The sequence below is a fragment of the Coffea arabica genome, chromosome 11e (assembly GCF_036785885.1).
Source record: "Coffea arabica cultivar ET-39 chromosome 11e, Coffea Arabica ET-39 HiFi, whole genome shotgun sequence".
Taxonomy (NCBI): Eukaryota; Viridiplantae; Streptophyta; class Magnoliopsida; order Gentianales; family Rubiaceae; genus Coffea; species Coffea arabica.
The window spans coordinates 58,571,334-58,594,145 of NC_092331.1; the positions used below are offsets into that span (position 1 = coordinate 58,571,334).

General features: G+C 35.8%; 4 protein-coding genes across 4 annotated transcripts; 1 reads left to right on the forward strand and 3 right to left on the reverse strand.

Moving 5' to 3' along the window:
• Nucleotides 1-271: 271 nt before the first annotated feature.
• LOC113719084 (isopentenyl phosphate kinase-like) lies at nucleotides 272-4,948 on the forward strand. Its single transcript, XM_027244107.2, has 12 exons — nucleotides 272-464; nucleotides 1,136-1,366; nucleotides 1,557-1,654; nucleotides 2,008-2,050; nucleotides 2,513-2,574; nucleotides 2,700-2,756; nucleotides 3,574-3,609; nucleotides 3,682-3,759; nucleotides 3,936-4,002; nucleotides 4,092-4,154; nucleotides 4,314-4,417; nucleotides 4,493-4,948. Exons 1-12 carry the CDS (start codon nucleotides 311-313, stop codon nucleotides 4,595-4,597), a joined length of 1,098 nt encoding a protein of 365 aa, XP_027099908.1. The 5' UTR covers nucleotides 272-310; the 3' UTR covers nucleotides 4,598-4,948.
• Nucleotides 4,949-5,499: 551 nt separating this feature from the next.
• LOC113719087 (eukaryotic translation initiation factor 5A) lies at nucleotides 5,500-8,071 on the reverse strand. The gene is made up of 5 exons (XM_027244112.2): nucleotides 7,723-8,071; nucleotides 6,791-6,913; nucleotides 6,619-6,675; nucleotides 6,456-6,530; nucleotides 5,500-5,946 (listed from the first exon to the last, which is right to left on the reverse strand). The coding sequence occupies exons 1-5, from the start codon at nucleotides 7,843-7,845 to the stop codon at nucleotides 5,845-5,847; spliced, it is 480 nt and encodes a 159-aa protein (XP_027099913.1). The 5' UTR covers nucleotides 7,846-8,071; the 3' UTR covers nucleotides 5,500-5,844.
• Nucleotides 8,072-10,136: 2,065 nt separating this feature from the next.
• LOC113719085 (mitotic checkpoint protein BUB3.3) lies at nucleotides 10,137-15,557 on the reverse strand. The gene is made up of 9 exons (XM_027244108.2): nucleotides 14,624-15,557; nucleotides 14,391-14,521; nucleotides 14,094-14,173; nucleotides 13,422-13,667; nucleotides 13,045-13,117; nucleotides 12,181-12,261; nucleotides 12,002-12,083; nucleotides 11,381-11,481; nucleotides 10,137-10,699 (listed from the first exon to the last, which is right to left on the reverse strand). The coding sequence occupies exons 1-9, from the start codon at nucleotides 14,735-14,737 to the stop codon at nucleotides 10,621-10,623; spliced, it is 987 nt and encodes a 328-aa protein (XP_027099909.1). The 5' UTR covers nucleotides 14,738-15,557; the 3' UTR covers nucleotides 10,137-10,620.
• A 130-nt stretch (nucleotides 15,558-15,687) lies between these two features.
• LOC113719086 (cell division topological specificity factor homolog, chloroplastic) lies at nucleotides 15,688-18,275 on the reverse strand. Its single transcript, XM_027244110.2, has 2 exons — nucleotides 17,950-18,275; nucleotides 15,688-16,529 (listed from the first exon to the last, which is right to left on the reverse strand). Exons 1-2 carry the CDS (start codon nucleotides 18,037-18,039, stop codon nucleotides 15,912-15,914), a joined length of 708 nt encoding a protein of 235 aa, XP_027099911.1. The 5' UTR covers nucleotides 18,040-18,275; the 3' UTR covers nucleotides 15,688-15,911.
• Between the last annotated feature and the right edge of the window lie 4,537 nt (nucleotides 18,276-22,812).

Sequence of the window (22,812 nt, forward strand, 5' to 3'; positions counted from 1 at the left end):
TTATCATAAGTTTATAACTAATTAACTTACATATTATATATATTTATATATATATATATATTTTTTGTTTTACGGGTGGCGGGGCCCGCCCCCGCCCCGAGAGCTCCCCGCGGGCACCCGTCTCCATTACCATCCCTAGTATGGATGTGTTATTTTTTAAATTATTTTTAATTGTGTATTACTGTAATATTATAATAACTTGTTTTTAAATTATTGAGTAATGCAAACGGACATTTTGGGTATATTTCAAGCATAGCATCCTCATTTCCTGGTTAAGTTAAAAGGCTTATAAAAAAAAGGCATTATTCCAATGTCTTCCGCTAATATAGGAGTTGGGGAGAGCAAAGCCAAGGAATCTTGCAGCAAAATAACAGCCACAATGGAGGAGCAGCAGCAGAACGCACTTAGCAAAACTTCCACCTCCCCGTTTCAGTCAAAGCCAATCCGCTGCATCGTCAAACTTGGTATGCAGTCTTAGTGTCTAATCTTTCCTGAGATCTGTGGTTTGTGTAGATTCTATTTGTTTAATTACTAGATTTCTTGGCCATTATCTATATAATTTGCATCCCTTTTAACTCGATTAGCCAAGGGTCCGCAGAATCCAATTCGTTAGCTGAATTAATCAAAAGTAGTCTCTTTTCAGTAGATGATTCTCCATAATCATGTAATAGCAGAGTCCAAGGTTAATGCTCATTCACCTTCAGAATCTTGTTGTTTAGTTCTTGGATTTGTAATCTGTAGTATTTTTGAAGGGATAGAGTAAAAGAGTGCAGAGAAAACTGTTTCTTTTGAAGATGAGTTCGGATGATAAATAGTACACATTTGAGGGATTCAAGTTTTGTGATGCTTCTGATGCTAGGAAGCTGATAAACCAAGGACATGTTAAGTGATTTGTGAGTTGTAAGCCGACGGCCAACCCCAAATAATGTGGATAAAGGTCTTCTTTTGTTTGTTTGTTAAGTTTGGACGTGATTATCTTTTATTGGACATTTAGAGCTCTTTACAATTGGGATAACCAGGAATGAATGCATGTATAAATTGTAATAACCAGAAAAATATGCATATTTATGCTAGTAGTGAACAAATTCCTCCACATATTTTAACATAATTTGCTGGTGTGATATTTATCTCACAGGAGGTGCAGCAATTACTTGCAAGCATGAGCTTGAAACAATAAATGAGAAGAATCTTGACACTGTTTCAAAACAGCTACGGCAAGTGATGTTATCATGTCCGGATTCTGGAAAAGTTCTTGGAATGGATTGGAGCAAGAGGCCAGGAACATCAGAAACGCCAAGTACCATTGATGGATGCTGTGATGAATTTAAAGTAGACTTTGAGAAATTTGTTGTTGTTCATGGTGCAGGTTAGTGTACATCTTTGTTGAAAAGGCTTATGATTTTTCATTTGACTATTTGTGATGATCCCATTCTTAATTCTCAGCAATTGAAATTGCAAACAGAACAAAAACTACCATTAACTGAAGTTTAATGGAACAGTATTGCTGTTATTAAAAAAGCTTGCAGATAGCTTAAAGTTTAGATCTTCGTTTGCAGGTTCATTTGGACACTTCCAAGCTAGCAAATCCGGGGTTCATAAGGGTGGTCTTTGCAAATCCCTTGTCAAGGCTGGTTTTGTTGCAACACGTATTTCTGTAAGATCTAACACTTTTCTGGGATTTTGATATCCAATCATCATAAAGTTATTTGGTAAAATGCTCAGATTTTAGATTTTTTGTTCCCACCTTTGATATGCTGAAGATATTGACCTTGTCTGAGTATGCTTTCCAGTGATACTAAAATCCAACTTATAGCTTGACTTTTAGAATTGGCCCTCAGGTGACTTCGGCCTTCGACTTGCTAAGTGATAACTAGAGGAATTCACGAAAAGTCAGTTTATTGTTCTTTATAATTATGTGATTGGCTGCTTTTTGTATCCTTCTTCTCTATTGTTGCTATAAAAGATCTTTTCAATTATGATTCTTTAGATATTGGCTTTCTTTTGCAGGTTACATCCCTGAATCATGAGATTGTTAGGGCTCTAGCAAAAGGTACAACTCCAATTTAATATATCAGCTACATCCCTTTGATGCTTCTTCATTATGTATACGCCTAGCCATTCCAGTGGTAGTTATTCTAGCGACTATCTACCTGCCCATTAAATATGTATAAAGATCTGATATTAACATTGGAAGATCTGCTGTGAAATCTATTTTTTTTGGAAGTTTGTTTGTTTTTTTGGGGGGGGGGGGGTGTTGAGGAGGAGAAGGGGAGGGGTGGTTTGTATTCTGTAGATGTCATCTTGAAGGCAATTAACAAAAATGGCATCAGTAAAGGATGCTAGACGGAGCATGAGAACAAAACTATTTCCTATTGCTGCTGCTAGATTTGCATGAATCAACTTAGCCATCTAATCTTCTGATAATTGGTCGTGTTTATCATAGGCATTTGTTGATGTTTCCATTTACACATGCAATTTCTGTTGACCCAGTTTTCTTTTGTTTGTCTCGCAGAGGGTATTCCTTCTATCGGAATGTCTCCATTTTCATGTGGTTGGTTGACGTGTGAAAGAAATGTTAGAAGGCAAAACTTTATTCTGTGAATCTTTTGATATCAAAATTATTCTAGTTGTTACTTTCTCTTGTATTTAGTTGATTGTAGTGAAAACAGATGTCTAATTTTGACTTCATACATTTATAGATGGAAGCAGCCAATGTGAGTATGGTAGTTAAGGCTTTGGATTCTGGCTTCGTACCTGTAAGTTAAACTTAAAATCGTGTGACTTGGACTTCTTGTCAATTACACCTTCTGAACATATTGCATTACCTTTTAGAGTTAAATAGAATCCTCTTTGATTTTGAGATGTGAGAAATACTTTGTTGTCAAAAAATCTGTGTTTTGTTTCCCTTTTAAATCTAGGATATTCCTTAATTGTACATGGTCTCCTCATTTACAGTTGTGCTGTGTCTTCTGTAGACCTACAGCTATATTTAAAATAAAGCAATGCTATTGTGACAACTAATTTTAGTAACTCAAAAATTGTATCTCGAGTTCTATTCTAAGAATCTAATTATGCACTCTGTTATATATAGCACACTGTAACATATGAAGTTCCTTAGTGGTTTTCTTTATTGACAACTTAAAATGCCCTTTATTAGCGCATAAATTCTGTATTTTAGTAAATGTACAGACATGCTTCTTTCTCCAACCCAATGCTCTAGACCAGGTCACAGTTGATGTATGGGATGATAATTGAGTGACATTATGGTGAACGGCCAATAAGTAGTGCATTATGCATTACCTCAAAAGTGTTAAAAGCATTTGCAATCATGAGACAAGCTCAAACTCTACTTTAAAAAATAAGGGAATGAAAACAGGAGAACATTTTTAATGGGCTAAGCTTGTGTTTTACTAGTAAATAATTGTCTCGTGCAGTCATATTACAGTTCCTTCATCTATAAGATTATGGATGACTCGGATCAGATAGCATTTTAGTGTGTAAAATCAAGACTACGTGTATCTGTTCATATAATATGAAACTCAAGAATAATGTGATTTTGATTTGATGAATCAGGTTCTGCATGGAGATGCAGTGCTTGATACTTCACAGGTTTGACGTCTCTTCCCTGTGAGTGGCAAGGTGACTTGGCTATTCTCTGTATTAACTCCTTCAATGGCTTAGGATTGCACCATATTAAGTGGAGACGTAATCATTCGGTATTTGGCTGAAGAACTGAAGCCTGAGTTTGTTGTTTTTCTCGTATCCTACATACGTTGCTCAAAGGGCTTGGCAATAGATCAAGCTGTTCAAATTCCTTTAGTGCCATTTCAAAAGCAATTCTAATACGTGGGGCCCATTACCCTGATAATATTGTTTCCAGTTTTTTTTCTTGCTAGTTGACTTTTCAGTGTATGCCCTATACAAAGTTGACATAGACAGATGTCTTAGGAGTACATGACCGCCCGCCAACTGAGCCTGGTGCAGTACTTCTCAGAGAAATAGGTGAGCACAAGTCCATGATTGAGGATATATTGCTCTCATTCTCATGTTAAACTAAACTCATGGGGGACTGATCGATCATTTTACAACAGCTGTCCATGAAGATGGAAGCTGGTCGGTCGTGAAACCAAACGTACAAGATGCAAGCAAACAAGGTTAGATATAATCAATTTTTACTGTTATGAGGTTTTAAGTCTTAGTTTCCTGTCTGTGGAACTGCTGGAGGAAACTTAATTTTGTCAAGTAATTGTTTGTTTTGTTGGAATTTTCATCTGGACTTTCATTATTAGTAAGCATTCTATTTCCATCAACAGTTGTGGTAACCGTAGCAGCTCATGATACGACTGGAGGCATGGTGACTAAAATATCAGAAGCTGCTATGATTGCGAAACTTGGAATTGATGTATACATTGTGAAGGTAATATAACACTAACAAGTAACAGCTTTTATGCTATTTATATTAATGACAGATTAAGGGTTTGGGATGATACAGGCAGCAACGGAGCACTCCAAGATTGCTTTAAGTGGAGACCTGAAACACAATGTTCCTGAGAGCTGGCTTGGAACAATTGTAAGACCTTTAAGACAACAGCAATGAACTGCTGGACGCATGATGGAAATTGGCGACTTGTAGAAGGGCTTTTGTCTGAACAGCAATGCAAGCCAAACTGGGGCTATTGAAAGAATTAATCTCCGTTAGGAATCAAGTATCGGGAGGACCTGAAATATTTTTGTCGAAATTGTTCTTCGTAGCAGTTGGCAAGGCTTCTTGTTTTGAAGCATCTTCAATTTCGTAAATTTCATTCTCGGGTTTATTGGCTGCGTTGGGTTGAATCATCAGACATGCTCCTTGGAACGTTATTTTCAACAAGCCAAAACATCTTGCTATGCGGGGACGATTTGGTCAACATTGAGACAAATATCAATTATTTGATTTACATTTCAATCATCTTCATCTTATACTTTCCTTCGGTCCCGGAGAATAGGTGGGGATTTTTACTTCAAACCTTCTTTCCAACCCCTGCAGCTAGCTTGAGAGAAGTCCAAATGTTTTAATGATGTTACGAGTGCCAATGATGGAGTTTAACTAGTGCAGCAACCAAGTCAATGATAAAGCTAACAAGTAGGGCAACGCTCAGATGGCCATCTGCCAGGCAAATGGATTGTTAGCAAGCCACAACGTCAAGTTCTCAACCTTTGTTTTTCTGTCCAACTCCAAAATTTTGGACACGGACACGGCACCCATTGTTCTCGTAAGGAGATCTTCCTGCAACTAAAACTAGCTTCAGACATTTTAATGCACAACAGGATCGTCCACCTACCTCGAAGTATATAACTCAATAAACTCGCAATAGGAAATACCAGAAAACAAGTGATCCTGTACTTCAGAAGCTATATACGCTCAGAAGCATCTACCCATGCGGCACAAATACTCACAACCACAAAAAACTTCGAAGAAAAAGCTTCCAGATAAATCTGCATAGATAGAACACCAAGAAGTAACTAGGAGAATCAATTCATTCACTTGTGAAACTAAATTTCGCAACTTCACAACAGTTGAAGGTGCTACAAGTTTATACACTTCCTTGCCAGATTAATTATGGCCCACACAGAATAACAGAACGGGTTCAGACAGTAATCAAACAGAAACAAGAACTCAGAACACCTCAACATCAAAGTGATCTCTTAAAAACCCTGAGGCCACATATTATCAAGAATCTAGTATAAAATGATTTAACGATGAAAAGGTACGGTAATTCATGATCCTCCCTTCGCGCTAAGTCAATATCATGTCCATTCCCTATATAAGATATAAAAGCCTCAAGCAACTCCTTTGACAAACAGCTACTTGGGGCCAATATCCTTCAGGGCACAGATCTGCTCCTCTCCCATGGCACACATCACTGACACAACCAAGTCCTTTCCCTCAGAGAATCCATCCTTGATCTGTACAGATACCAGCAAATTTCATTAACTACACAGCAATGCATGTGCACAAGAACTTGAAAAATACTGTAACATCAAATTTGAAGCCTCCCTCCCATCTCCCTATTGCTGAGGCATTGAGGGGAATCAGCCAAAAAAAGGGTAACAATACTGATTGAGCTTGGAAAAGAACACCCCAACGGTGTTCAACAAATGAGTTATGACCTCAATATCCAAAACTAGAATCTCGAAACAGTTACGTCTTCAGCCAAGTCAGAGCTTCATAAGTCATTGCATAACAAATTCATGAAAGCATATAGCCACATTTAGCATTTCTAGAATTGATAACTACAACATCAGAAAACATACCTTCCTTTTCCTTTACTAACATTCTATATGTAACCAAGGATCAAGTCAAAGTGAATAAATGAACTCCGACAACTGTCTAGTAAACCATACCAAACAAACCATACCGACAAGTTGACTGCACCCCACCTATTCAGAAATTAGCAAAACGAAACATCTACTACCTGTGTAAGCAGATTTTCATCGGTTGGAAGCCTCAGGTCATCCTTAGTGTTTCCATTCTCAGTGAGCAAGCTGACCTGCGATGTTTCAAGTGTTGAATTAGCCTACACCCCATCAGGGAAAGTATACAAGTAAACAATGGGATAAAGGGGCATCGGCACTTACAAATCCATCCTCAGAAATATCAATGAGCTGGTAGTCGGTACGATTGACATGGGGCACCTGTAAAATAAGACAGCCAGTTAAAATCCAGAAAAAAAAAAAATTAAAGGGGAATCGCGTATTTAAATATGGCCAATGGTACAGTGGCATTTCAAGACGAAGCGGAACAACGTACATCACAGTTGTGGGAAGAAGGAACAATATCTTCAAGCTTCTTTCCATTAAAGATATCAATGCCCACAAAGTGGCATTTAGCATGGCCGTGCTTGCCAGTCTTGGAAGTCGAAACTTCAACAACCTATAAGATAGGAAATGATACAACAAAAAAGACTATATTAGTACAAGGTGAACAAGAAGAACGCCAAAGCTCACTTCTTATTCTGCGTGAGATCATTACCAAAATTTTGCACACATCTACATAACAGTACAAATAATGTTCAGTTTTGCTTCAAACAGAACTCTTCACTCAAATCTGATAAACTGTCCGCTATCAGTTTTTCAGTGTGCTCCAATAGAAAGGTTACTAAATTTGAGAAATTAACCATCAAAGAAAGCAATCAATTTCATACGAGAAGATGAAACTAATAAGATAAATAAATAGATTAGTACTTACATATGCTACAGAAAGCTTTCATGATTAGGACATAAAAATCCAATTAACTAAGCCTCATCAAGTCAAAACCTTCTCAAACAAGTACCCGACAGCAGAGCAATTAAAATGACGTCAGATCTGAACTCACTCAGATTATAGGAAATAGCTCACTAATCCTAATTCGAAAGAAATATTCTGTTTATCGATCCGTCTATGCAACTAATACACCATCCAATCTCCTAACTTAGCCTTTTTATTTCTTCAGAAAAAATCAAAACAGACTTTCAGTTACTTAATTCTAATTTTCTAAACAACGTAGTTTTCACGTGCTCAAATTTTCATTTCAAAAATTCTATTCTTTTCTATCAGAATCTAACCTCCAATTGACCATAAACAAATCACTGTATTCAATCAAAAGCAGAACATCTGAAATATGCTACTCAAAGTCCAAATTAAACATATGCACTCAGAAAATCATTATAAAAACTGGAAAAATTAGCTTAAAATAATAAAACCTTGCAAGGGCGGTTTTTGATGACGATGTAACCGTTCTTCCGGATAGTACCGGCCTGCTGAGGGTAAGTCTTCGAAGCTCCGGCGTCGGCCTTGGATTCGAAATGATGCTCGTCGTCCGACATCTTCTTCTCCTTCGCTTCGAAGAAAGAAAGCTCAGCTAAAAAGCCAAATTCAGAGAAACAGAAAAGGTACGAAAAGTTGAGAGAGAAATAGCAGAGGCTGAGGGCACAAGCGTGAGCGTCCGACTTTATACCGGAGGAGATTTTAGGGTTTTTGAAATGTGATGTAAAGAGGGTGAAGTCCGGATGGAATCTGGGCCGTTTGATGTTTATCTTTTTTTGGATTAGATATTTTATCATTTTTTGATGTTTGCGTCGAAACGACGCTGTACTTTAACAAGACTCCCCCAATTACTTATTTTTATTTTTAATTTTTTTTAATCTTTCCATCCTTTCCACTATCAACTGTTAGGCATGATGGATTTGACTCTAATCACCTACTGCCACAGGGTTAGAGCATATTTTCGACATCATCGACCGCTTATGGGAATTCTTAAACATTGTCCATCCTCACATTAAGACCGATCTTTTGTGAAGGAGTAATTCGTTCTTACCAATTAAAATGTAATATGCGTGAAATACGTATGTAATATGCGTGAAATATATATAAAAATTTGATGTTTATAATTTTTTGATTAGACATTTTATCATTTTTTTTATATTTGCATCGAAACGATGCGGTACTCGAATTGAATCAGACTCTTACATTTATTTAAAATTTTTATCTTCTCACAATTTTCACCCTTAACTGCCAAATACGAATGATTGGTTCTCTTTCGTTTTTCTTATGCAAAAAAATTTGGGTAAATTTCGCTCCAATCACTACTATTACAGATTAAAGCATATTTTCGAGATCATAATAAGTTTGGGTGAGATTCCTGTACATCACCCACTCTCGTATTAGCAACGACTTTTGATAAGAAAATGGCTCAATTTTACCAATTTAACAACTTGTGTAGGCTGACTCTCTTTCACTGTACTGGGTAGGGTCAGCCGCCCGAGGAGACTCTTTTGAGAGAGATGTTAGGGTGTATCAAATCGGACTTTGTAATCCTACTCCTGTTCTCTGAGCGGGGATCGCATGTATCAAAATGCATGATTATCGACAATGGCTAATTTTAACCGTACAAAGTGAACATGCAATGAAATGGTAGCCTTTCGTTGTGGCGGAAGGGTAGCATTAGCATTATTAATTGTTGAGGTCTCATCAATCATTCATGCATGTTGTACTTCTTATCAGTTAATTATTTTAATTAATTATAGATTTTGAATTTGAATTATTAATTTTTTCTAATATTTGTTGTTTATATATTATGTTTTTAAGATTTTTTAAATAAAAAATAAGATTCAGAATTTACCAAAATATAACATTAGCCGATTACTATTCAGCCTTTACAAAAACTACCAAATGAGATAAGTTTGTTTATATATCAAATTTTTTCAAGTTTCTCGGGATCAGTTCAGCCGGTGAATCCTCGAGGTATTCCTCGTGAGGCGCGGTTCGATTCTGGCTTCACATATCGCTTGGGTGCTCTTGGGGACGGAGTACTCCAGGTCCAGGGAGATTAGTTTGGCAAAACTGGATACTTCCTGGATTGACAAAAAAAAAAAAAAAAGTTTGTTTATATATCAAATTTTTTCAAATAATATTTCCCTTGCATCCATCATAAACATATTTTTCGACTTATATTTTTATATTCTCAATCATTTTTTCATGTTACAAACATTACATCATAAAAAGTATTACAATAATAATTCCAAACAATATATTTCTAACAAACTTCAAAATTTTTTAATTTGAATTTGTTTCACAATAACCAGTTTTCCACCGGGAAAAAAGAAAGTTTTTTGTTTTGTAGAGTGATTATTATTATTATTATAATTATTTGGACAGGGTGCCGGATTTATTTCAGAAGCAAGAAGAGTCAAACTAGCTGTAAGCAGCCGATTCCTGTTCAAACGTGGAATACATAATAGTGGGAGTGTTTGGATACCAAAATTATTCTAAATAATATTTCGCTTGCATCATAAACACATTTTCCAACCTACCTTTTTATATTCCCAATCACCTTTTTATTTCACATACATCATATCACAAAAAGTATCATAGTATTTCAAATAATACACTATCCAAACAAACCCACTAGTAGTACCTGTTGTCATAAGCAGTAAGGTTAAAGAGATGAGGAAGAATCATCAAATCGAAATCATCAGATAGGTACAAGAAGTCAAAATTCATGGATGGTACACACCACTCATTTCGTCAATTGCCACAAAACCAGGTTTCTTCTCAAAATTCCTATTCGATTCGACTATGTCTTCATTCAACAGTTCAATAACGTTAACATCACAAATAACTGTAAAAAATATGGTAAAATAGAGAGTTTAATAGTTGAAGACAAAAGCGTAAATTAGTACAAGCAAATTCTAAAAGGTCAAAGTAACCACCAGCTCTGCAGTTAGTAGTCGAGCATTAAAACGCTCGCGGACCACATCCAGCGTCAATGCACTAGCTCCACGGTTTTTGCGAAACGGGAGCTTCCTTCCAAGGACAAGGACTAATGCCATTCGGTTTTAAGTTTCCAAACAACCAGAGTTGCATAGTGCACTAGTAAGCAAATGTCAGTGCTAAAGACGGAAGGAAGGCACAAATCTCATCCCACTCGTCCGGTTGGAGGGCTTCACTCTGTTGCAGGCTTCAGCAGAAAGACATTCGTGGAATTGTTTCCGAATCACTCAAAAACGTGATTCAAAAAGTTCCACAGAGAAGCAAGGCAAAGTATTGGATCGATGGTCCGCTAGATGGCGTAAAAACTTCATACTCTTTTGCAGTTGCTCCTATTTTGAACTCCCAGCAGAAAGGGATGAAATGTTGAGGTCATTGATTTCATGCAAGAATATCTGAGGTAGCTCCTCTCTGACATGGCAATGCGCAATCGATACAAGTAAATCTACCACCTTAAAATCAACTTACTGATGCCATGATGGGATTATGAATGTTGACTTCTAGCATAAGAAGATACCTAAAACTTCACATATTTCCTCAAATAAATGAGTTCCAATAAACTACGAGACTTCTATCATCCAAACTCACTAAAGCTAAGCAAACCAATATGATTCGTAATTCTGCCACAATCAATTTGAAATAGGATTTCTTCATATGTCAAGAAATCTGAGCTACAACTGAAAGACCCTAAGGATAATCATAGGGACATTTAAGTTTGAAATCAGTTTGAGTATTGGTGGAAAATTTCTAGTGTTAAGACCATGACTAATTTACCATGGAATATTCAAGCACATGAAATGGCTCTAATCCTACTTTGAGAAGTTGAGTTATATAAGAGCCTGAATTCACACTCTGCAATCACAATAATTTGAATCCTCTCGAGAAGATGGATCCATGATGATTATAGAGGAGAATATGAAATCTTGTATGGAACAAGTAGACCACTTTAGAAATACTAAAGGGTATTACATTTTGGAAAACTTAATGAGCTCTACAATAACTACCAGCATGCTCCTCCGATTCCAAAGCTTTGCATGTGAAAAAGGATACTCTCAGTAAACCAAATATTTGAATAACTAGAGGATTACTAACCTTTCATTAGCTTCTTGGTATGTGTAACTCGATGCAACTGCTAAAAGTAGTCCATCATAGCTATAAGAAAGTGAGGCAACAGCGTTGGGAAATCTCGGCAACTGCAGAGAGAGCGGTAGCATTTTGAAAGAAGTTATTTAGAAGTAGAAGGTAAAAAATAATTGAAAACAAGACAAGAAGTAGAACAGTTTAGCAAAGAAGAAAAGATTTTCAATCTAGCACGTTCAAGTCAGACATGAGAAGTAGAAATAAGAACAAAGTGCAGACACAGACATGACGATTCAATATTTTCAAAGCTCCAAAAGCTACTTTGGCAAATGTAAATGCCATTGATTGATTCACAAAAGCATGAGAATTACCACAACGCAATCCATGTCACAGTAAACACATTTTCTAGAATACTAACCATTACATTTACATATACCTACAGAGCTCAAAGCTTCATCCTAAATTTAGAGAAGATCCTAAACTCATGTAGGAGTAGGCACATTTTTCTACCACTCGATCAAATACTAGATTCTTAATTCAGAAAAGATTGCACAAACCAAAATTTCAACTCTGTGTTTGAATTCACCCTGACAGCAGCTGATGCAATCTCATAAAAGTGCACATAAAATGTACCTCATATAGTCTTTTCTTACTCTGAGCATCCCATGTTGAAGCGTAACCTTCATTATCACCAGTGACAAAAATAGTGGGCAGGCTGAAACATGAGAAACATGCGAGTAGTCTCATATACTAAGGGAAAGTTCACAATCTATCAATTCAGAACAATAAGATTATAGCAAAGAATCACATACCATGGATTAAATGCAATATCATTCACAGGGACAATATGATGCCTTCCATCCTTTTTCTTCGGATGGCATCGGAAAGCATATCTGCAAAAGTTTAGAGTCAAAGGCATGTCTTTACCACATATCATCTGAAAAGTGCAAAAAAAAAATTATTTTTACTAAAACATGAAAGAAAAATTAAAATCGTAAAGACTCAGAAATCTGGACTGCTACTTCTGAAATAAGATGAACAAAGTACAATACAAAAATTTCTCTACCTAGTGCAGCATGTTAAGTCATTTATAAAGGCATTATAGAGTTACAAATCTGAAGTTAGTTGTGAAATTATGCTTCCAACAATTTAAGAGAGTACGAAACATGAACAAAAGATTGGAAACCCATTTAGTGTTTTTGGTGACAGAGCTTAAAATTTAAGTATTCCCTTTTGTACAATAACATGGTGCTGCAAAAGGGAGTTTATAAGCCATTAACACACTTCATGAGGAAGGGCATCTAGTATACAACGAATAATACCACTGAAATCCGCATACCAACAAAAGGATGTACTAATTTCTGAGATCTCTGTAGTCCATCATGACAATTGACCTCTGTCTTATGCTTAAGTTTTAAACCAAGAGGAACAAGAAATTCTTTTGACCCAGCAAAGAATTTTAGAAGTAGATTGAAGTGGATACTAGTAAACAAGATTCCTTTTACCAAAAATGTATAATAGCTTTGGAGATGAAAGTATAACCATAATAGCATTACAACCAAACTTAATGAGACACAAGAGACAAAACCTTTAACATGTGAAGGTAGACCTTCAGAAATCCGTTACCTTACAGGAACATTCAGTGCTTTAAACTACCAGAAATCATACATACTGACCTGCCACTCTTTGAGTTGCTATCGTTGACATACTCCAAAGCAACCCGTCCATCAAATGACCCAACTGCAAAGCCTGCATGAACAGGCTATTCACCTTTTAATGTCAAGAAGGATAAATAACTATTCAAATATAATATTTCCTTAGAAGTAATCTTCACCGTAAAAAGGACTATAATACTAGCACACCACAAATACAATAAATCTGCTGTCCTTATTTGTTACCAAGTAACTCCAAGACCAGAAATAATGAAGTTTATTTTGGCAGACATATCTCTTGCAACAAAGAACAATATCAGGTTAGGTTATCGTGAGTTGTCTGCTAGCTTAGAAAGACTAACATTGGAGATAATGATACTACGTGCATATTTTTAACGCACCTTCAAAACCAGGACGGACACATTTTATTTGAACGTCCATAAATGATTCTTTGGCTTGATCTAACTTGCTAAGCTTACGCAGGTCGTATGTGCTTACCGATGTCCCAACAGCAATCATCAAATGAAATTCCGAGAGGGACATGGACTCTACTTCTCCACCAAGATTCTCCAAGCATTGAAGAGACTTGACTAATCGCGTGTCCCAAAACTTTATCTTTTTGTCCCAACCAGCAGTGATTGCAAGACCTGTTACAATTGGGAAAGGGAAACATGTCATCGATAATAAGCAGCATCAAATCAAATTGTTAATCATATGCTCAGTGGTGCACAACGGAAGTAGGAGCAATTAAGTAACAAAAACGCTTCCATATGACCACGGCAGAGGATCTACCTACACCATAAAGATAAATTATTTCTACCACTCGATAACTTTTACGAAATCCAACTCCAAAGTGGACACAATAGCATAACAAAGACGCCTTTTTTGGAATTTTGATACGTACAAAAATGCACTAAGCAATTAAAACTTCAGAGACAAAAAGATAAACACGTCAACATATTGTAATCCGACAATACAGTTAACAAAATTCTGAGGTGTAAGTGAATCCCTCCTCATCACTCCAAGAAACTACCCACATGCGATCAGATTTATGCGGAAAGAGAAAAGCTTACTTGTTTCGTTTGAATACTCGACACAAGTAGCTTCATCATGATTTCCAATTCGATCTACATCTCCGGAATTCAGATCATACCTGCCAAAATTCTCCAATAAAAGGGAAAAAAAGAATTAAGTAACAAATCTTAAACAAAAAGGCAAAACATTAAAGCATCCAATCTCAATGTAACGCAAAAATAAGCAATATATCGATTTTCCATTTCTAATTTTGAAATTCAGAAGCAGGGTTTTTTTTTAAAAAAAAAAAAAAGAAAGAAAAAAGAAAAGGAGCTAGAGCAAGAGCAAAAATGAACCTGCGGAGCAACCCATCTGTTGCAGCAGAAAAAGCAAGCGAATCGTCGGCGAAACAACAATCGAGAAGTGGATATTCATCGGAAGCTTCAAGTCTTAGTTTACATGCATCCACATCATACAACCTAAGACTCTGCAAAGCTAAAAAGACGCCTACATTAGACTCGAAATTGGAACATAATTTCAAGACACAGTTGTCTCCATAATCTGCTATTATTGCCGAGGTAAAGCTTACGGAGTCCCAAGAAGAAATGAGGAGATGGTTGGAATGCGGGGCGAATCGGATCCTGGAGATGGCGTCGCGGATCGGGTTGCTACCGAAGCTTAAACAGGTTTGTTTCATGTTCATTGGGGGCGACTCTCAAAGTCGTTCAACCGCTGCAATTGCAAATGCAGTACTAGCGGTAACAGGAATCTTTTGCTGCTTGAGGTTCTCAGAACGACGTCGTTGCCGGAGGATTTGGGCTCCAAAATTTGAAATGCCGTGGCGCGATTCGAATACGTGTTATCTTCACTCTTCAGGATGGATGCCAGCGTCCACCATTACGACGCCGTATTGAGCTCGGGAAGGCTTTACAATGACGGGTTAGTTAAACAAAGTACCCTTCCTAAAGACTATGATATAGGAAATGGGGATTTCACACTATGAATTGTCGAAAATATTGGTAATACTACTGTAAAGAAGTTTTACACTTAAACTTCACATTGTTTTTAATCTTTCGCCTCTCCATTTCCTTCCATAACTCTTTTTCCTTTTCTCTTCTGACTTGATATCTTCCTAAAATTCCATTTTTCTACTTCATTTTCTCATCTATGAGACCAACCTTTGAAGGATTGAATCCGAGATGATTGAATAAAGATTTCTTCCCCGTTGGGGGAGGGGAAGGTAGGTAAACTTTTAAGGCTCATGTCATTCTTCATGCTACCAACCGAGCTCCAAATGTTCCATTTCTTGGCTAAACTCCTATGCAACATACTAAACACATGAAAATTTTCTGATAAGAGCTTGATCTTCTCTCTGTTTCCCTAAACTCCAAACTCGGCCCAGCATGGGACTGTTGAGCGTTCATAGCTTTTTCAGGTCACCAAACAACTGGCAGAAGTACTGCCCCCATGAGTATTCAACTACCTCTGCAAAATGGCCGTAAAGAAGGAAATGTGAGGTCAGATGAGCAGGATACAGCACAATGGGGAAATATTGGAATTTTCCAAGGCCTAATGTTTTTGCTCCTACAAACCAAGACACGTGCACTCCAAACACACCAGCCATGATGTGCACGAAACATGGATGCACGACCATTACTGCAAAGAAACGTCAACTTTCACATTTACCCATATTTCCAACGACCTAAGCAAGAAATTGTAAATATATACAAGAGTAGCAAGACTACAAGTTTGTAACAATTCTAGGAGATAGCAAAGACCAAAACCAAGTTAGAAATGATATCACTACTGGCAAACAACATAATTGCATTTCTTCTAATTCTTCTCTCCCTTCCTCCTTGCTTGGCAAAAGCTTCATCTCACAAGCTGAAGTCGTTGAATTTTTTATTTGGGACGTAGAAGTCGAACTTGACATCGACAGAACCAGAATTTTCTCCATTGTCTTTATACTCGATGTTAGTAATTGTTCCCGTAGGATCTTCCTCTTGATATTCTGGTCTGACACGTCTAACAGGAACTGTAACCGAGTAGACAGTCCCCAGGTCTGGATCTGTTGATACACTCAGCTGGACTTTATCTTGTGATTCTATCTCCACAAAATCAGATAAGGCAGTCACTATGTTGCTTACAATTTTCTGTTTTGCCTCATCACTCACAGCACATCGATCAGAGAAGAGAATCATCTTCAAGCGGTGCTTGGCTATGTTTGCATTGGAATTCCTTCTTGATGCAGGAGAAGGAAATATTATCTTCCAAGCCAAATTCAACCGCTCTAAGAAGTTCATGTTTATGGCGTTATGTAGGAAGTAGTCAAGTTCCTGGCCAATGGCACTTGAGGACAGCTTGTGTTCGCCAAAGATCCCAATAGATCGTTTGGAATGACAGCGCGTATTGTGGCCCTCAAGTACTGCACGAGACCATTTAGGCGTTGCGTCAAATACAGCAGATCCACCACCAGGGAAAGAACCAAAATCCACCTGTAATACCATAAATGAATAGGTACATCAATAAACGATACAGATGCTCAGTACCTATCAGAACAATTGATTAAGTAATGAGGCCCATTGGTCGATATCTGCTGTAAATGCTTGGGGGTACTCCCCCCTCCTTGTGTAGATTATTGCAAAATCAAATGAAAGCTATACTACTTGCACCCCAAAAAAAAAAGATATTTAATGAATTTATGTTCAGCAACTTTTAATTGTAGTATAAAATTAGTATTCACTCAGTGACATGTAATCTGCCCTCTGGAGGAAGTAAATTGGAACCTTGTTAAAATTCACATAAAGCACCATTCAATAGGTGTCGAAGACAACAAAAGACTCCTAAGCATGTTTAACCAGAAAGGATTCACGACATTCCAAACTAGTAGAAAGAGCACTAGTAGAATCATAAACCTTCTATTGACCAAAAGCACGTTGGAAGCAAACTCCTCTAATGTACACTTGATACTGAAATAGGTAATATTCAGTAATGCTTGTGATGACCAAATATCAAGATCAATCCATAGCATGCTTGGAATGCTTTTCACGCACTTGCATGTGTCTCAAGAAAGCATTTTACTTGCTCAAATACAAAAAGCTTTAAACAGTTCAGATTCCACAGTTATCGCAAACTCACAGATTATAACAACTCTTGAAGGAAACATTAGCTACTTGAAGCAATAAAAGAATAACAAAACAAAGGCATTAATTCACCAGCAGGTGAACTATATATGACAGAGTAATTCATGAGCAGAAACTTTAGAAGGATAATCAGCATAAACAAATTCAAAGCACAATCATAACAAGAAGCACCATATTATCAACAAAAAAAAAAAAAAACTTGATACCTCACTCTAAATTATAGATGCATACTCTTTGGCTCCCACCCATCTAAACTTTAGCTCCAAAAGAAAATGCTCAGTGCAACGCTGCACCACGTCTAAATTATGCAGCTAGACTCATCTATCGTATAATTCCTAATTTCCCATGAATGTTCCTTTAGAAAAAAGAAGAAAAAAGGTGTAGCATAAATCCAATATCATTAGTATTTAAACGTGAAATTTCGAAATTTTCCATATTTACTCGAAAGCATTAAAGGCATAAATATGACTAAAGCATAGAAGGGTTGGTTGGTAAAAAAAAGAAAGAAAGAAAGAAAAGGCCAAGCTACACAAAGAATAAGATCACACAACAACAAAACTGCGTTTCAATGAAATCACAACCGGATTACCATCTTAAATTAAGAAACGATTTATTAAGTTCACAAAAGGGGGGGAAAACACCCTTAAGCGCCATAAAGTTTTTTCCTTTATTTTTAAGCGCCATTAAGTTAGCACCTTGACATTAAACAAGCATCGCAAACTGAAAAGAGAGAATACAATTACAAAACGAAGAAAAGGAGCTGAAAGAAAACCTTGGAAGGTGGAAATGAGCAGCGAAGAAGAGGGTTGATGGAATGTGGGCCCAGCGCCGCAGAGACCCTCAAATCTCCCGATATCGCCATTCTTCTTCTCTTGATTGGGATTCAGGCTTGAGCTATTTATCGTTCAGTTATTTTTTCTTCTCCTCCAGCGGGTTTTGATAAATTTGTTCCAAATTGGGTTGGGTGATTTTCAGGTATCTTTTTGGTTTCACCACTGCTTTTGGGAGTTCTGGGTTGTGCACTAGTAGTGAAGTAGACTGGCAAGAGGAAATAATAAAGGGGAAGGGTGAACATTACGATGCCGCTTGGAGTTGTTTTTGTTGGGGGGGGGGGGGGGGGGGGGGGGGGTTGTTGTTGGGGTGGGTTTGGAAAGAGAGAAAAGCGTCCAAAATATCCCTTACATTTTGCAATGAATTGTCATCCTCATTTTTGAAATATTTATTTTATATTCTTAAATTTTTTATTTTACAAAATTTGGTGGTTCGATCACTTTTTATCCTGAATCTATCATACAACTCATACGTAGTCATTCTTTAAAAATGAAAAGATTATATACTATTTGTAATTAAACAAATAAATTAATTTATATTCATTGTTGTTTCTAAAAAAGTAAAATCTAACCTCAACTATATTTTATTTTTCTCCTAAGAAAGTAAGATTTGACTCAATTTATATTCTCTATTTTTCTCTTAAACAAGTGGGATATAATCTTTTTATACTTCAAAAAATTTCACACGTAAATCACGTGGTATTTTAGACTAAAAAAGTGATTGAAAATTATAATTGGGATCGAATTTTGTTGATTTAAATATGTAAGGGATGTAAAATTAATATTTTAAAGGTAAAGAACAAAAAAATTCATTTAACAAGATATGAGAGACATCTTGAATGACTTTCTTAAAAAATAATTTGTAAAATTTCTCAAGAATGATATATAGTGACTGTTTCAGCAAAAAATCGAACTTGCGGCTGAAAGCTGAGACGAGCCAATATAGGGCCCAGCATTCTTAAACTTTTCAATTTGAAATCATCTTTGAAGTTGAACTTTTCTTCTAAACTTACAAGTACATATGTTCAAGAAATAGTAATAATCTCACTTTGTACCAAAGTAGTTTCACGGCAACTCAAGTAGCGTCAGAATTGGGAAGATTAAAGATAAAGTATTCGTACGTGCAAAATCTAATATAAATATAGTTGAAAGATTAATCAAACTATTTGAATCGATCTCGATTTAATAAGAATTTATTTAAATTTGATTTGTCAATAAATCAAATCAAATATAAATAATATTTTATATTTAATAACATTAAACCTCGATACAAGAACTTATTCAAATTCGATTCAACGAATGAACAAGTCAAACACTTCCTAATCGTGAATTTCTCCGCTTTTACCTCAGCAATCTATTTTTATACATTTTGTTGCCCAAAACTTTGTTCTTTTTTGGATCAGGTCCAATTGCCAGGCTCCAGCCCAAATAGGTCCAGAGGAAAGTAATAAGGCTATAGCCCAAACAATAGAGGCACTGCTGACATAGTTAAGTCCATGAGGAATCTCTACAAGATGGAGTTACATTCTCTCTCTAGAATTTGATGTCTACAAATTACTTACTCGGGGGTGGAAACTTTCTCTAGATATAACTCCCCCTATTTTTGCAGGTCATTTCTTGAGATAATTGAGATGTTATTTGGCATCGAATAATAGGACCACTTCGTAAAACCATCTTGGGTTTCACTTATGATAAAAACATCCAAATCATGAAACAACAAGAGGAAACTTTACGGCAGGCCCCTAAATTATTAGCTTTACATGGTTTTAACCTCTCAACTATAAATTGTTACAAATAAGTCTTTGAACAAAAAAAAAAAAAAAGTTTAGCTTAAGGACTTTCATCAATTTTGGACATTAAATGAAACTGAATTAGGGGCAAAACTAACTAAATATAAAAATCAACCCATAATTTGATTAAAAACCAAATATCTTAAGTCAACTAAAAACATGAACTTTAATGTCTTTCCATCTTCTTTCATTTTTCACCTTTTCTGACTCTAATTTGATGAAATAATCAGACGACAAGGACTTTTAAGCTGTTTTCATGTTTTTTTTTTTTAGTTTGCTTCTAATTTCGTCATCTCTTACGGCCAAAATTGACGGAAGTCTTTAAACTAAATATTTTTTATTCGAGGGCTTATTTATAATAATTTATATAATTGAGAAGTCAAAATTGTGCAAAGACAATAATTTAAAAGCTATCAGAAACGTTTTCTCAAATAACAATGTAGCGCTTTCGAAATAAAATGTAATGCATGTAATATAAAAAAGCGATTGTAAATGCCTTTGCTTCACCCTACTTTCTAGCCCATGTGACTTTTATTCTTTTCCGTGGCAAATCTAACGACTTCTGGTTTTTGAAAGACATTTACTGTCTTTTCATTATTTTTCTAGCAAAGAGGTAATTGAGTATTGACCTCGAGGGTCAATTCATGAGACATCAGCACTTTATACACGCACATGCATGATTATTGCGTTTATCGCATTTTTTCCGTGATACTGCGATTACAAAACTTTAAAATATCAAAACTGCCATTGATGCAACGCAGACGATTGATTAACAGAGGCAAAAAATTATTAACTTGCATTGCAAATATATTTTTCAATTAACTGTTTTATCTCACATGCATCATGTTATAAAAAGTATTAAATTTTTATACAGTAATAGTGTAATGATTTTTTTGCTAAAAATATTAATTTTTTATACATTAATAGTGTAGTTATTTTTTGTTCACTAGCAACTTTATATGCATGCCACATGTGCATGATTTGAATTTTAAATTTAAATTCATATTATATAATATAATCTAAACTTACTAATGTAAAAAAATACACACTGATAATATATAAAAAAATTTATTTTTATAAAAAATATTATAATAATATTTCAAATAATTTCCTATTACTCTACTTGAGTGTGGACAAGTCAACAACAGGAAGCATAGGAAAAGGAACAGCACTGGTAGAACATTCATGTCTAATATATTATTACACCGGAAAGTTAAGATTTTCTTTCCTTATAGAATTGGAGATATAAGGAAAACTAAGGGACCAGCTCCCAAACAACTTGACAAATGTCAATAATGTTATGGAATTTTAGACGGTTTTTGTCACTTCTTTCTCTCGTATCATTGAGGATGGACGAATTTGGTTCCTTAATTTTCCTTTAAGTGTTTAAGCGACAAAAAGTACTAATATTTCAAAATATTGATAAGTTTTTAGTTTCCTCATATTTAGAAGGTCCATTTTGCACTCCGAATTTGTTACCAATTTTGCATCCCTAAACATTTAATTTCTACAATTTACTACTTTCAACTCAAAAAATGTTCACAATCCAATACAATTACTTATTACCTAAACAATAAAATACATTTCCCTACGTGGATGATTGCTAAATGACTATTTTAACCTTTACTCATATTTTATCCTAAAAAGCCTTTTAATTTTTGAATTTGAAGTGACGCTAGATTATACATTTTCCCCTCCTATCCAAGCGAATAACCCTATTCTTTAAACGAAAGAAACAAATATATAGAGATTTGCGTTAAATTTCTGATAATACGGTATAAACATGGCTTTTATTAGTTTTAAGTGGGAAGAAAAAATTGTGCAACACGACACTTTTTTTGATAAAAAAAAATAAAGTTTTATCGTGACAAAATAAGAATAGGAGTTGAAAGAACCACTTTACCAACCACTAGCTTGGGCGAAATCAACTTCACCATGCCGGACTCTAGTTGATTGTAGTGGATTACAACTAGAGCTGTTAATTGAACCGGACAGCTCGCGAGCCGAGCTCGACCCGGCTCGATAAGGGCTCAGCTCGGCTCGTTAACAGAGAGAAACGAGCCGAGCTCGAGCTCGATTGTCATATGCTCGAGCTCGACTCGGCTCGTTTTACAGCTCTAATTACAACAAACTACATGTTGTTGAAGATAGTAAATTGCAAAAATTATAAAAGTTTCGAATGCAAGTGGGATGTGAGAATAGTTGAGGGGCGTAAGATGAAATTAATCCTACTTAAACCAAGCACAAGTCATCTCCCTCAATCAGTCGTCATCTCCCTCAATCAGTCGTGCCCACTTGTGTTGCCACATACAGCCTGGGGTTTCTAGATTCCCTCCCAGCCTCCAAATGTCAATGCCTCATCCCTTCAAAAGTCTTCCGCGACATAACCACCCCAAACGCAAACAAACACAATTAATTATTGTAAATTTATGACACCCATGAGAGATACAACCCACATCATCCCCATCTCATCCCCATTTTTTTAAAAAAAAAACTCTTTAAGAGATTGGAAGAAAATAACAAGAAAGAAAAAAAATTTCAAATTATTGGATTAAAGTTATCGATATAAATAACCTACCATAGAAAAAAAATCCCGAGATTTTATTTGGATATAGGCCTTATTTCGATTGTTTTAGATTTTATAAAATTTGATTATAGAGACTTATTATAGAGAATAGTCAGAATCAGTAAAACTATTCTTTTGATGATTATATATTTTTTAATCATTTAAAAAATCTATAATCATGATACGAAAGCAATCGAAAGTATCACAAAAATTAATCAAAAAATAATCAAGCAAGAGCAAGGCTATATTCTTATTTCTCAATCTACTCAAAACTCGGTGGGATTTTGGGAAAAAAACCTAAAAAATACAATATTGGAGAATAATTAAAGAAATTAAAAAAATCGAGTACTTTTTTTTCTTGGGAAAAAGAAAATGATGAGCACTAGTTGGCTAGCTGCTAATTTTTTGTCGGGTGCGGTGGCGTGGACTTCTAGCTTTTACTACTTAGT